We start from the raw sequence: 14,397 nt of genomic DNA on the forward strand, positions 1-14,397 counted from the left end.
TGTGCACCATGTATGTGAAATACCTATAGAGATCAAAAGAGGGCCATGATTCTCTGAGACTATCATGTGAATACTAGGAACTGAGCCTGGATCCTCTACATGAGCAGCCAATGCTTCTAACTACCGAGTCATCTCTCCAGCCCACCAGGTTTTTCTCCCCATTTATTGTGCCAAGCATTTCATGGATCTATTCAATTAAAAATGAAAAGATCTTAGTGTAGTAGAATATTTTTTTACATTATTTCTTTTCCCCTCTAGTTTTTCCTGTTTTCTTTCTGGGCATCTAATTGAGCATTAACTTTTGAAAATTAATACCTGTTTTTTAAATCTTCAAAATGTTTGTGTATGTGCATGGTATATGTGAATGTGGCTGTGTGCATACCACAGGCAACTTTGTGGAGTCAGTTCTCTCCATCCTCACTTAGACAGAGCTCAGGTTGATGTGCTTGTATAGCAAGCACCCTCACTGCTCAGCCACCCTGCTGGCCTCATTTTTTTTGGTTTTGCTCTTACTGTTTTATCTATGCCTTTGCTACCTCAGCATTCCATTTAGAAAAGAATCCTTCTAGATCTTTTTGTGTGTGTGTGTGTTGGGGGGGGGGTTGAGACAGGGTTTCTCAGTAGCTTTGGAGCCTGTCCTGGAACTAGCTCTTGTAGACCAGGCTGGCCTTGAACTCATAAAGATCCACCTGCCTCTGCCTCCCGAGTGCTGAGATTAAAGGCATGCACCAACACCTCCCTCCTTCTAGTTCTTACCTGTGGGATGTAGGCCTGTAAGCATGCCAAGTTTCCTATTTCTAGCTAGCATCTCATCATCACTCCATTTTATTTAGTATTCCTAAATTAATAGCAGGACTTGTTCACTTTTCCTGAGAACGAATTAACTCAAGCCTAAGATGTTTCCAGACCACCCTGCCCTCAGCAATCAGGACACTGGTCATACCTCTCTGGAATTGTGTAGCTTGAACCCTTCCCTCACTTCTCTCTGTGAGCACCTGAGAGTTCGTTTTCCCTGGGCTTAGTCTAAGGCAGTATCATTTCCTCTTCTCTTTTCTTCTCCCCCATCCCATGCCTGATATGTGATACTGGGGATTAATTTCAGAGCCTCTTGCATGCTGGATACTAGGCAGGCACTCTACTACAGTGTTTCTTCAGCCAGCTGCTCTTCTTGCCTTCTTAATTCTCTATGACTGGAATAAGATCTGAGGAGGGAATATCCACAAGGTCACATGAGCCGTTTGTCATGTTTAAGTAGAGTTCTTATTCTTTTTGTAAGCTTTTTAAACTATTAGAGCAGTGCCTATTTGTCAGTAAGTAATTATAAAAAAGTAAGTATGCATAAAGAAAAAACCCTAGCCCTACCTAGATGTAGAATTGTTTTCTTTTGGATAGATGTGGTAGCCACACCTTTATTCTCAGCACTTTAGAGGCAGAGACAGGAGGATCTCTGTGAGTTTCAGGCTAGACTGGTCTTCATGGTAAGTTCTAGTACAGCCAGGACTTTTAGCTCCATCTGCTCTGTTGGACAAGTTGGTTATTCCCTGCTGTGAAAATGTCCTCAAAGTGCAGTCTTTCCTTTGCTTCCTCCCCCGTAGGATTTGACTTCTTGCACTGCCCCAGCATGTTGTGTCTGGTAGAGCATCACTGTGGCTTTCACTGCTGCTGACCTAACCCTCTTCTTCTGCTCTCTTTGGTCTCCCTGCCCTCATTGGTCATGTATGATCCCCTCCACTAAACACTTGTGTGGGATTACAGCCATCCCATGAGGTGGGGCTCTGACTGTCCCACATCACAGACAAAGACAATGAAGACCAGAGAGTTAGCCAGGAAGGAGCAATGCCAGAACTGACTTAACCCTTAGGCTCCTCCCACACTCAGCCTATGGTGCCCTGAACACTGCCTATACTGTTCTCCTGTCCAAAGGCCCACTCTTGCTGGATCTGTATGACTGACAGCTCGTCATGGCTCTGAAGGTTGTTCCTTTTTGTCGGGCTGAGAGAGAGAGCACCCACAATCAGTGCAGAACTGTTTCTGGGGGCATTGGTTGTCTTCTATCCTGTGTGGGCCAGCTTCTAAAGAAGAATCAGTGAACATGGAATCACACATAATGGGCTAGGAAGGGTTATCTTGTCTGTAGTCATTTTCATTAAATGAAAAGTATATTTTCACATACTAGCATTTCTTTCTTTTTTTTGAAGATTTATTTATTCTTTATACAGTGTGCTGGTGTGTATGCCTACACACTAGAAGAGGGTACCAAATCTCATTATAGATGCTTGTGAGCCCACTGTGTGGTTGCTGGGAATTGAACTCAGGATCTCTGGAAGAGCAGCTAGTGCTCCTAACCTCTGAGCCACCTCTCCAGCCCCCATACTAGCATTTCTTAATAGTAAATTACTTATATGATGTCTCACTGATACTGTTTCATAGCTGCAGACATGATATGTCTTAGTGTAGAACAGTTTTGGTCTTTGCTTACTGATTCGAAGGCACAGGAAGCGAGAAGAAGAGGAAAGGCAGTTTCCTAAGGAGAAACATGAACATGACTGGGACTTAGCCTTACTGATAGTCAACAGGGAGAAGCTTGGCAGATGATCATGAAGAAAGAATCCAGGAGAAAAAGAAAGATTATTTAAGTCTGTTCTGCTGGTGCACACTTGTAATCCCAGGTTTAGGAAGTAAAGGCAGGAGGATAAAGTCATCCTCATCTACATAGTGAATTTGAGGCCAGTCCAGGCTATGTGAAATCCTGTTTAAAAAAAAATTAAAAGTTATTTACAGAATGGAAGTAGAGTCAGAAAATTTAGAATATTAGAGAACAGGATATATGGAGCCTATAAAAGATTTGTTAAGAACTTTGAGTTCCAGTAGTCAAATTCCAGTTGCTACATTCTGTTCAGAGGCCTGTTTAGTAATTTGCTCTTATCACATGGGTCTGCTTTGTTTCTTTAAAAGTGTGTTTATTTTTAGTTGTGTGTATGTGTGTGTCTGTAGGAGAGTGTGCCATGTTTTTGGGTGCCTAGAGGCTAGTTCCAGGTGACTCCACCCCCAGATATGGGCACTGGGAGTTGAACTCAGGTTTTCTGAAAGAGCAATCCATACTCTTAACCATTGAGCTCTCTCTCCAGCCATGACGTGTCTGCTTTCTAAAAGTTGGAGAAGTCTAATTTCACCTCCAGTGCTTGAACTGTGCCCTTTTAGATATCCAAACACAGCCTGTGAGCTTCTGACTTGTGATGTGCCGCAGATCAGCGACAGACTAGGCGAGGACGAGAGTCTGCTGAACCTTCTGTATGACTTCCTGGATCAGGAGCCACCACTCAACCCACTGCTTGCCAGTTTTTTCAGCAAGACCATTGGCAATCTTATTGCGAGGAAAACTGAACAGGTAATGATATGTGAAGCTAAATGCATTGGACAATCACTGCTGCCACTGTGAAACTGTCACCAGGCTCTTGAGACAGCATTTTGTTTGCTTAACAGAACACAGATGAACAGTATAAGTGGCTGATATGTGAACTGTTGTTTAAGCAAAGTGCCTTTCCAAAGAGGTTTTCGTAGCCAGCTCTGGAATAAGCAGTACTTCTTGTCCTTTCTGGGTGCTTTGCGAGCCCCAGATCAGGCATAAACGTGAGGTCCTATAACATGCCTTCACTGTGGAGGGGCCGGAGACATCTACATTTTGAGGTCTTTATAAGTAGCCTGTCTGTGTGGTCAGAATAGTGATTGCTTCAAAGTAAACAAAAGATAATGTTCAGCTCACTGATTAATTAATTAACTAATTAATTAGAATTGGACTTTTGTGGGAAAACAAGCTAGCATTTCAGCTGTAACGCTGCCCTTCTCCTACCTTATTGTGGTTAGTTGTTTTAATCTTTTGGCTCTTTGGGGATCCGCCACCCAGCTCCCAAATAAATCACACAGAGGCGTATTCTTACTTATGATTGCCCAAACTTAGCTTGGCTTGCTTCTGACCAGTTTTTCTTAACTTACCCCATCTACCTTTTGCCTCTGGGCTTTTATCTTTATTCTTCATACCTTTCTTTACTTCTTACTCTGTGACGTGCTGTGTAGCTGAATGGTTGGCCTCCCAGTGTCCTCTCTCCCCCTCTTTTCTTGCTCTCTCCTCCTATTTATTCTCTCTGCCTGCCAGCCCCGCCCGCCTATCCTTTCTCCTGACTTGCTATTGGCTGTTTAAATCTTTATTAGACTAATCAGATGTTTTAGACAGGCAAAATAACACAGCTTTACAGAGTTAAACAAATGCAACATAAAAGAATGCAACACATTTTTGCATCATTAAACAAATATTCCACAGCATAAACAAACATAACACACCTTAAAATAATATTCCACAACATTTATGTTTAACCTTATATTTAAAGTGTTGATGTGAAACCAGGTGGTAGTGGCATACATCTTTAATCCCAGCACTCAGGAGTGAATTTAAGGCCAGTCTAGTTTACAGAGCGAGTTCCAGGACAGTTAGGGCTACACTGAGAAACCCTGTCTCAAAAAATCAAAATAAATAAATAGAATAAAGTGTGGATATGAATAGGGGAAGTATAATGGTGGCTTGTCCCTCCTGCTGTGTTCAGCATCTATTTCCTCACCTCATTTACCCATTACCATTGGATAATTTAAACATACACCTCAGATGTCATAATTCTTTGTGTAAATAGTCTAGTGTGTCTAAGTTAATAAGGACTTTTTTCTTTTTAATATTAACCATAATTGTTTAATCCCATCAACTATCCATTTAGCAAACAGACCTATATGTTGTCTATATCTTGAGTCCTGGGACTCCAGAGGATTGTCTTGTCTCTTGTTTGTCAAACAGCAGAAATGAAGAGTGACAGTGCCATATGTATATGTACGTGTATATGTGTGTATATGTACGTGTATATGTGTGTATATGTACGTGTATATGTGTGTATATGTGGATGTGTGTACGTACATACCCTCTTCCCACTTCTGTGTATAATGGGGGTGGCAGTAATGTAGGGAAGGAATGTGAGCAGATGCCCTACTACAAGAAAGGTACCGTGTTGGGTCTTCACTGTGGGTTTCTTTCTTTTTTTTTTTTAACTTGTTTTTTCTTTTATATTTATTTATTTACTTATTATGTATACAATATTCTATCTGCAAACCAGAAGAGGGCACCAGACCCCATTACAGATGGTTGTGAGCCACCATGTGGTTGCTGGGAATTGAACTCAGGACCTTTGGAAGAGCAGGCAATGCTCTTAACCACTGAGCCATCTCTCCAGCCCCTTCACTGTGGGTTTCAGAGAGACCCTTTGTGCCTAGACCTTGCAGCCCAATGGATGGATTTGTGAATCTCTTAATTTACTACTGTAACCTGATCGTATTCTTTTGCCACTTTCAGATTTTCTTTAAAATTTTACTTTCCCTTTTCTTCCTTTCTAGTGCCTAGTACATTAGAGTAAAATGAAATGAACTTCTTAAAAGTTTGTATTGTGCTGACAAATATGTAACACATTTATGTGGAATTCAAGTTAAGACTGAAATATTTAGGTTCTGTACTCTTTGCAATAATTACTTTTTCAGTAGATAGCACATAGTTGTTAATTTTCATATAACAGTATCATACTGAGTACTACAAATTGCTTTTCTCATATATACATAAGTCGTGTTCGTCTTTTCTTATAGAAATACCTGCTTCATTTAGACAGTCCCTTGTATTGCTATACCAGTCACCCAGGAGTTGATCTGTTCCTAGGGTTGGCAAGCAGGTTGAGCTTTCCTGAAAGAATAGACTGACCCAGAGACAGGACTGTTAGAGGCCAGTATTTTTTCTGGTTCTCCTTTTCTTTTTTTCTTCCTTTTTTTTTCTTTTTCTTTTTTTTTTGTTTGTTTTTTGTTTTTTTGAGATGAGTTTCTCTGTGTTGCTTTAGCTGTCCTGGAATTTGCTCTATATACCAGGCTGGCCTCAAACTTGTAGAGTGAGGGCTGGAATTGAAGGTGGGTTCCACCACCACCTGGCTTGAATCTTCTTATTTTCAATCTCATCAGATTATTTTGAAGAAAATTACAGATGTCAGATGAGATATACAGATGAAAAATGAAACGTCTTTTATAGTTATAACAATACCATTATCACACATAAAATATGAACAATAATGCCTTAATTTTGTTAAATGTTCAAACAGTATACAAATTTGCCTTTGATATCTCAAAATGGTCTGTGTCTCAGTTCAGCTGTCTAGTGCTCAGCCAAAACACCTCGACCAAAAGCAACTGGTAAGTAGGGTTTATTTTATCTTAAAGTTCCTTATCACAGTCCATCATAAAATGTAGTCAGGGTCAGAACTCAAGGTATAATCCTAGAGGCAGGAATTGTAGCAAAAGCCATGGAGGAACACTTCTTATTAGTTTGCTCCCTCCTGGCTTGCTCAGTTTGTTTTCTTATATACCCAGGACCACATACCAGAAGTGGCACTATCCACAAATGAATTTCAATAATCAATTAAGAAAATGCCCTTGGGCTAGAGAGATAGTTCAGTGGTTAAGAGTACTGCCTGCTCTTCCAAAGGTCATGAGTTTAATTCCTATCAACCGTGTGGTGGCTCACAACCATCTGTAATGAAATCTGGTGCCCTCTTCTGACCTGCAGGCATACTTGCAGGCAGAACATTGTATACATAATAAATAAATAAATCTTAAAAAAGAAAAGAAGAGAAAAGAAAATGCCCTATAGGTTTGCTGACCTTATAGAGGCATTTTCTCAATTGAGGTTCTCACCTCTCAGGTGACTCTAACTTGTGTCAAGTAGACAAAAAAACCTAAACCTAATTATTGATCCTTTGTCAACTTGACACATAAACACATTACTATTAAACTATAACCTTTTCTATCTTGTTCATCCCTAAGATTTCATATTAATACCACAGTATAAAACATCCCAACTTTGTTTGCTTGTATTTGTTTTTGCTTTTGTTTTTGTTTTCTTGAAACAGGGTTTCTCTGTCTAACAGTCCTGGCTATTCTGGAACTCATTTTGGAAACAAGGCTGGCCTTGAACTCAGAGATCTGCCATCATGCCTGGCTATAACATTCCAACTTTTTAAAAGTCCAAGTCTTAAAAATTCGAACACTTTCAACTTATGCTGGAGAGGTTGTGGGGAAAAGGGAGCACTTCTGCATTGCTGGTGGGAATGCAAGCTAGTACAACCCCTCTGGATGTCAGTGTGACGATTTCTCAAAAAATTAGGAAACAATCTTTCTCAAGACCTTTGAGGTATATATCCAAAAGATGCTCATTGGTGCCACAAGGACATGTGCTCAACTATGTTCATAGCAGCTTTGTTTGTCATAGCCAGAACCCAGAAACAACCTAAATGCCCCTCGATCGAAGAATGGATAAGAACAATGTGGTACATTTACACAATGGAGTATTACACAGCAGAAAAAATAATGACATCTTGAATTTTGCAGGAAAATGGATGGAGCTAGAAAACATTATTTTGAGTGAGGTAACCCAGACCCAGAAAGATAATTATCACATGTACTCACTCATAGGTGGTTTTTAAAGACAAAGCAAAGAAAACCAGCCTACAAACCACAATCCCAGAGAATTTAGACAATAATGAGAACACTAAGAGAGATTTACATAGATCTAATCTACATGGGAAGTAGAAAGTAGGAAAAGACAAAATCTCCTGAGTAAATTGGGAGCATGGGGACCTTGAGAGAGGGAGGGGAGGGGAGAGGCAGGGAGGGGAACAGAGAAAAATGTAGAGCTAAAAAAAAAAATCAATAAAAACCATTCAAACACTTTAAAAATTTAGTCTCAGCCGGGCGATGGTGGTGCACGCCTTTAACCCCAGGCAGGCAGATCTGTGTGAGTTTGAGGCTAGCCTGGTCTACAGCGTGAGTTCCATGACAGCCAAAGATGTTACATAGAGAAACCCTGTCTTGAAAAAACAAAACAAAAAGTTCAGTTAAAATGTATGAAGTTTCTTTCAAAGTTCAAAAGTTCAAAGCTGCTTTAAAATGTCCAAAGCCATTTGGGTGGTGGTGGTGGCGCATGCCTTTAATCCCAGCACTGGCGAGGCAGAGGCAGGCGAATCTCTGTGAGTTTGAGGCCACCCTGATCTACAAGAGCTAGTTCCAGGACAGGCTCCAAAGCTGCAGAGAAACCCTATCTTGAAAAACAAAAAAACAAACAAAAAAAAAAAAAAAAAAAAAAGGAAAGGAAAAAAATCCATGGCCACTATACTGTTGAATTATCTCAGGTCGAGAAATACCAGGCTAACTACAAGATAGACCAATTATATTTTTCTTTATTATAAGGGGCAGACTCACGAAACAGGAACAAGAAGTCCAAGCTCAGCTGTGAAACCACAGAGGGAGAGAGCGAACCCTAGGCTGCCAGAGGTCCTGAGTTCTAGTGACCTATAATACCTGTATAACTTAAAGACATTCATATATTCATATCAGAATATTAAATAATCTGTAAACAGCTGTGCAGTAAATGAGGAAAATGACCTCAAAATGTAAACAATGTATAAGTGTCTTGATCAGAGGTAGGAGTATATAATGCAATATGAATATATATTAAAATTTTATTAATATACAAAAAGTCTTAAACAGAGATAGAAACATGCGTGCATACAATCTGACAAAATAACTTTGCATAAATGGACAAATATTGTAAACAGAAATAACAGATATAATTTGAACTTGTATCAATATACAAAAAACTATACCAGTGTAAATTGTCCATAAATAATAGCTCACAAGGTATTTACTATATTACCCACTATTATTATTATTAGTGTTAGTAAGTTCACACTAAATTATCTATTATCTCATTGAATTTTTCCTCTTTTTTTTTATCTCTGGGTCTACATAGTTTTCACCCCAACTCTACCTTATACAAGTAATAATCAACCCCAAATGGTGTCCCCAACCCTGAGGATAACTTCGTTGGAAAAGGGGACATCATCTTCTAGAATTACTTCCAGCTGTCATTCTGGGACTATTTAAGTCTTTGTCACCATTTAAGGTTTTGTTTAAATGAATTATTATATCAGGTGTTATCCCAACAGCCAGTTGTAGACTGGAAATGTCTCCTAACAATCTTTGAAAGTCAAGAGTCCACAATCGATCTCTCCTAATTTGTGCCTTTTGTGTTCTAGTTTTTCTTAACCTATTTTGTAACCTAAGTAATTGACAGAATCTCCTCTCTGAATCTTTTTAGGAGCATTTTCTAATCCCCATTTAGGCAAAACTTTTTTTTTTTTACTTTTTAACATTCTTTTTGCCGGGTGGTGGTGGCACACACCTTTAATCCCAGCACTATAGAGGCAGAGGCAGGCGGATCTCTGTGAGTTCGAGACCAGCCTGGTCTACAAGAGCTAGTTCCAGGACAGGCTCCAAAGTTACAGAGGAACCCTGTCTTGAAAAATCAAAAAAAAAATTCTTTTTAAAGTATCTGCATTTGAATCGGATAACAAAATATCATCCATGTAGTGGTAGATTATAGACTTAGGAAATTGCTTACATATTAATTTTAATGGGTGACTGACAAAGTATTGGCACAGGATTGGGCTGTTGAGCATCCCCTATGGGAGGATAATCCATTGGAATCTCCTAGTAGGCTGAGAATTATTATAAGTGGGCACTTTGAAGGCAAATTTTTCTCTATCCTTTTCTTGTAAAGGTATAGTGAAGAAACAATCCTTTAAATCAGTAACTATGAGAGGCCATCTCTTTGGTAACAGAGAAGGCAGAGTAATTCCCGATTGTAGAGGGCCCATAGGTTGAAGAATCTTGTTGATAGCTCTAAGATCTGTAACCATTTTCCATTTTTCAGATTTCTTTTTTTTATTCTTTTATTTATTTATTTATTTATTAAAAATTTCCACCTCTTCCCCTCCTCCCATTTCCCTCCCACTCCCCCCACCCCCCCTCCCTCTCCGTCTCTAGTCTTAAGAGCAGTCAGGGTTCCCTGTCCTGTGGGAAGTCCAAGGTCCTCCCCCCCTCCATACAGTTCTATAAAGGTGAGCATCCAAACAAACCAGGCTCCCAGATTTCTTTTTAACAACAAATATAGGAGAATTCCAAGGGCTGGTAGATTTTTTTAATATGGTGAGCATCTAGTTGCTCCTGTACCAGCTGTTCTAAAGCCTGCAGCTTTTCTTCTGTTAAAGGCCATTGTTTAACCCATATTGGTTCTTCAGTTAATCATTTTTTTCCTTTTTTTTATTGATATTTATTGAGCTCTACATTTTTCTCTGCTCCCCTAACCGCCTCTCCTCTCCCCACTTCAACCCTTCCCCAAGGTCCCCATGCTCCCAATTTACTCAGGAGATCTTGTTTTTTTTCTACTTTCTACTTCCTATACTTTCTACTTTCTATAGATTAGATCTGTGTAAGTCTCTCTTAATGTCCGCAGTGTTGTCTAAGTTCTCTGGGATTGTGGTTTGTAGACTGGTTTTCTTTGCTTTGTGTTTAAAAACCACCTATGAGTGAGTACATGTGATAATTATCTTTCTGGGTCTGGGTTACCTCACTCAAAATAATGTTTTCTAGCTCCATCCATTTTCCTGCAAAATTCAAGATGTCATTATTTTTTCTGCTGTGTAATACTCCATTGTGTAAATGTACCACATTGTTCTTATCCATTCTTCGATCGAGGGGCATTTAGGTTGTTTCTGGGTTCTGGCTATGACAAACAAAGCTGCTATGAACATAGTTGAGCATATGTCCTTGTGGCATCATTGAACATCCTTTGGATATATACCCCAAAGTGGTATTACTGGGTCTTGAGGAAAGTTGTTTCCTAATTTTCTGAGAAATCGCTGACATCCAGAGGGGTTGTATCAGCTTGCATTCCACCAGCAATTCAGAAGTGTTCCCTTTTCCCTACAACCTCTCCAGCATAAGTTGTCATCAGTGTTTTTGATCTTGGCCATTCTTTTTTTTTTTTAAGTAATTTTATTAAATTATAAAAGTTTCCATTTACGCCCCTCTTCCCAACACCCTCCCACTCCCCCCCTCCCTCTCCTCCTCCCTCTCCTCCTCCCTCTTTGTCCCTAAGGGCAGTCAGGGTTTCAAGCCCTGTGGGAAGTTCAAGATCGTCCCCCCTCCCTCCAGGTCCAGGAATGTGAGTATCCAAACGGACTGGATCCCAAAAATCCAGTATATGCAGAGGAAACTAGTCCCAGTGACATTGTCAATGGCTTCTCAGAAAGACTCCGGGCCAGCCACATTCAGAAAATCCGGTGACATTCAGAGAATCTGGTTGGATCACGTGCTCGTTCAGTTGCAGTCCAACTGCCCTTGGTAAACTCTCATTAGATCCGACCCCTTGTATCAGTGGGTGATAGCGTCCCTCACAGTCCTTCGTCATTTTCTTCGTCCTTCTGCTCCTCATTTGGACCTTGGGGGGCTCAGTCCGGTGCTCCAATGTGGGTCTCCGTCTGTATCGCCATCCATCACCAGATGAAGGATCTATGGTGATAAGCAAAATATTCATCAGTATGGTTATGGGCCAAGGCCGGTTCAGGCACCCTCTCCTCTGTCCAGAGAACAATCTGGGGATCTCTCCTTGGACCTGGGATCCCATATATAATCAAGTTTCCTATAAACCCTAAAATGACTCCCTTAGTTGAAATATATTCTTCCCTGATCCCATATTCATCCTTCCTCCCTTCCCCCCATCCCGGTCAACCAAGCTTTCTCCATTCCTCCCCTACTCCCTTCTCTCTAACCCTCTCCCCTTCCAACAACCCTCCCCCCCCCATGCACCCAAGGTTACCTGGGACTCTTGACTATTTCCTACCTCCTGGCGGATAGCTAAATAATCTTCATCAGGTTCGTCTTCTTATTTAGCTTCTCTAGGATCACGAATAATAGGCTCAAAGACCTTTAAATTATGGTTAGAATCCACTTATGAGTGAATACATACCGTGTTCCTCTTTTTGGGTCTGGCTTACCTCACTCAGTAAAGCGTTTTCTATGTCCATCCATTTGCATGCAAAATTCAAGATGTCATTATTTTTTACCGCTGAGTAAAACTCTAATGTGTATATGTTCCACACCTTTTTTAACCATTCTTCTATTGAGGGGCACCTAGGCTGTTTCCAGGTTCTGGCTATTACAAATAGTGCTGCTATGAACATAGTTGAACAAATGCTTTTGTAGTATGCTAGGGAATCTCTAGGGTATATTCCCAAGAGTGGAATTGCTGGGTCCTGAGGGAGATTGACTCCCAGTTTCCTGAGAAACCACCACACTGATTTCCACAGTGACTGCACAAGTTTGCATTCCCACCAACAATGGATGAGTGTTCCCCTCACCCCACATCCTCTCCAGCATAGGCTATCATTGGTGTTTTTGAGTTTGGCTATTCTGACAGGTGTAAGATGGTATCTCAAAGTGGTTTTGATTTGCATTTCCCTGATCGCTAAGGAGGTTGAGCATGACCTTAAGTGTCTTCTGGCCATTCGAAGTTCATCTGTTGTGAATTCTCTGTTCAGTTCAGTACCCCATTTTTTAATTGGGTTAATTAGAGTTTTAGTGCCTAGTTTCTTGAGTTCTTTGTATATTTTGGAGATCAGACCTTTGTCTGATGAGGGGTTGGTGAAGATCTTCTCCCAGTCAGAAGGCAGCCTTTTTGCCTTACTGACAGTGTCCTTTGCTTTACAGAAGCTTCTCAGTTTCAGTAGATCCCATTTATTCATTGTTTCTCTTATTGTCTGTGCAGCTGGGGTCCTGCTTAGGAAGAGGCCTCCTGTGCCTATATCTTGTAGACTACTTCCCACTTTCTCTTCTATCAGGTTCAAAGTGGACGGATTAATGTTGATGTCTTTAATCCATTTGGACCTGAGTTTTGTGCATGGTGATAGGTATGGATCTACTTTCATCCTTCTACAGGTTGACATCCAGTTATGCCAGCATCATTTGTTAAAGATGCTTTCCTTCTTCCATTGTATACCTTTAGCTCCCTTGTCAAAAATTAGGTGCTCATAGGTTTGTGGGTTAATATCCGGGTCTTCTATTCGATTCCAAAGGTCGATTTCTCTGTTCTTATGCCAATACCAAGCTGTTTTCAATACTGTAGCTCTGTAATAGAGTTTGAAGTCAGGGATGGTAATGCCTCCTGAAGTTCCTTTATTGTATAAGATTGTTTTGGCTATCCTGGGTTTTTTGTTTTGCCATATAAACTTGATTATTGTTTTCTCAAGGTCTGTGAAGAAGTTTGATGGGATTTTGATGGGGATTGCATTGAATCTATAGATTGCTTTTGGTAGAATTGCCATTTTTACTATGTTGATCCTCCTAATCCAAGAACAAGGGAGATCTTTCCATTTTCTGATATCCTCCTCAATTTCTTTCTTCAAAGACTTAAAGTTCTTGTCAAATAGGTCTTTCACTTCCTTGGTTAGAGTAACCCCAAGATATTTTATGCTATTTGTGGCTATCGTGAAAGGTGATGTTTCTCTGATTTCCCTCTCAGCTTCTTTATCCTTTGTGTATAGGAGGGCCACTGATTTTTTGGAGTTACTAAAGGTGCCACGTTACTAAAGGTGTTTATCAGCTGTAGGAGTTCTTTGGTAGATCTTGGCCATTCTTACAGGTGTAAGATGAAATCTCAGAGTTGTTTTGATTTGCATTTCTCTGATGACTAAGGATGTTGAACATTTCCTTAAGTGTCTTTCAGCCATTTTAGATTCCTTTGTGGAGAGTTATCTGTTTAGGTCTGTACTCCATTTTTTTTATTGGATTATATGATCTTTTGGTGTCCAATTTCTTGAGTTCTTTGTATATTCTGGAGATTAGACCTCTGTCTGATGTGGGGTTAGTGAAGATCGTTTCCCATTCTGTAGGCTGTCTTTGTCTTGTTGACCGTGTCCTTTGCTTTACAAAAGTCTTTCAGTTTCAGGAGGTCCCATGTATTAATTGTTTCTCTCAGTGTCTGTGCTGCTGGGGTTATATTAAGGAAGTGGTTCCCTGTGCCAATGCATTCAAATGTGCTTCCCACTTTCTCTTCTATAAGGTTCAGTGTGGCTGGCTTTATGTTGAGGTCTTTGATCCATTTGGACTTGAGTTTTGTGCATGGTGATAGATATGGGTCTATTTTCATTTTTCTACATGTTGATATCCAGTTATGCCAGCATCACTTGTTTAATATGCTTTCTTTTTTCCATTTTATATTTTTTGCTTCTTTATCAAAAGTCAGGTGTTCAAAGATGTGTGGATTGATATCTGGGTCTTCTATTTGGTTCCATTGGTCCTCCTCTCTGTTTTTATGCCAGTACCAGGCTGTTTTCAGTACTGTAGCTCTGTAGTTGAATTTGCAGTCAGGGATTGTGATGCCTCCAGAAGTTCTTTTATTGCCCAGGATTGTTTTGGCTATCCTGGGTT

The 14,397-nt window shown here is 40.2% G+C and overlaps 1 protein-coding gene across 12 annotated transcripts in view; it reads left to right on the forward strand.

Annotated features, from left to right (window-relative positions):
* Ppp6r2 (protein phosphatase 6 regulatory subunit 2) overlaps positions 1-14,397 on the forward strand; it is a 108,259-nt gene that overhangs the window by 49,752 nt on the left and 44,110 nt on the right. For 8 of the 12 annotated variants that reach the window (XM_087899177.1, XM_087899172.1, XM_087899176.1 and 5 more), the window contains one exon: positions 3,202-3,388. The exons of 1 other annotated variant lie outside the window; for it this stretch is intronic. In XM_087899177.1, coding sequence (XP_087755303.1) covers positions 3,202-3,388 — 187 coding nt within the window. Of the gene's footprint in view, positions 1-3,179; positions 3,389-14,397 lie in introns of all 12 variants that reach the window. 3 more of the 12 variants (XM_087899175.1, XM_048444868.3, XM_048444863.3) reach the window with 2 other exon arrangements.

The sequence above is a fragment of the Myodes glareolus genome, chromosome 19 (assembly GCF_982192425.1).
Source record: "Myodes glareolus chromosome 19, mMyoGla1.1, whole genome shotgun sequence".
Lineage (NCBI taxonomy): Eukaryota > Metazoa > Chordata > Mammalia > Rodentia > Cricetidae > Myodes > Myodes glareolus.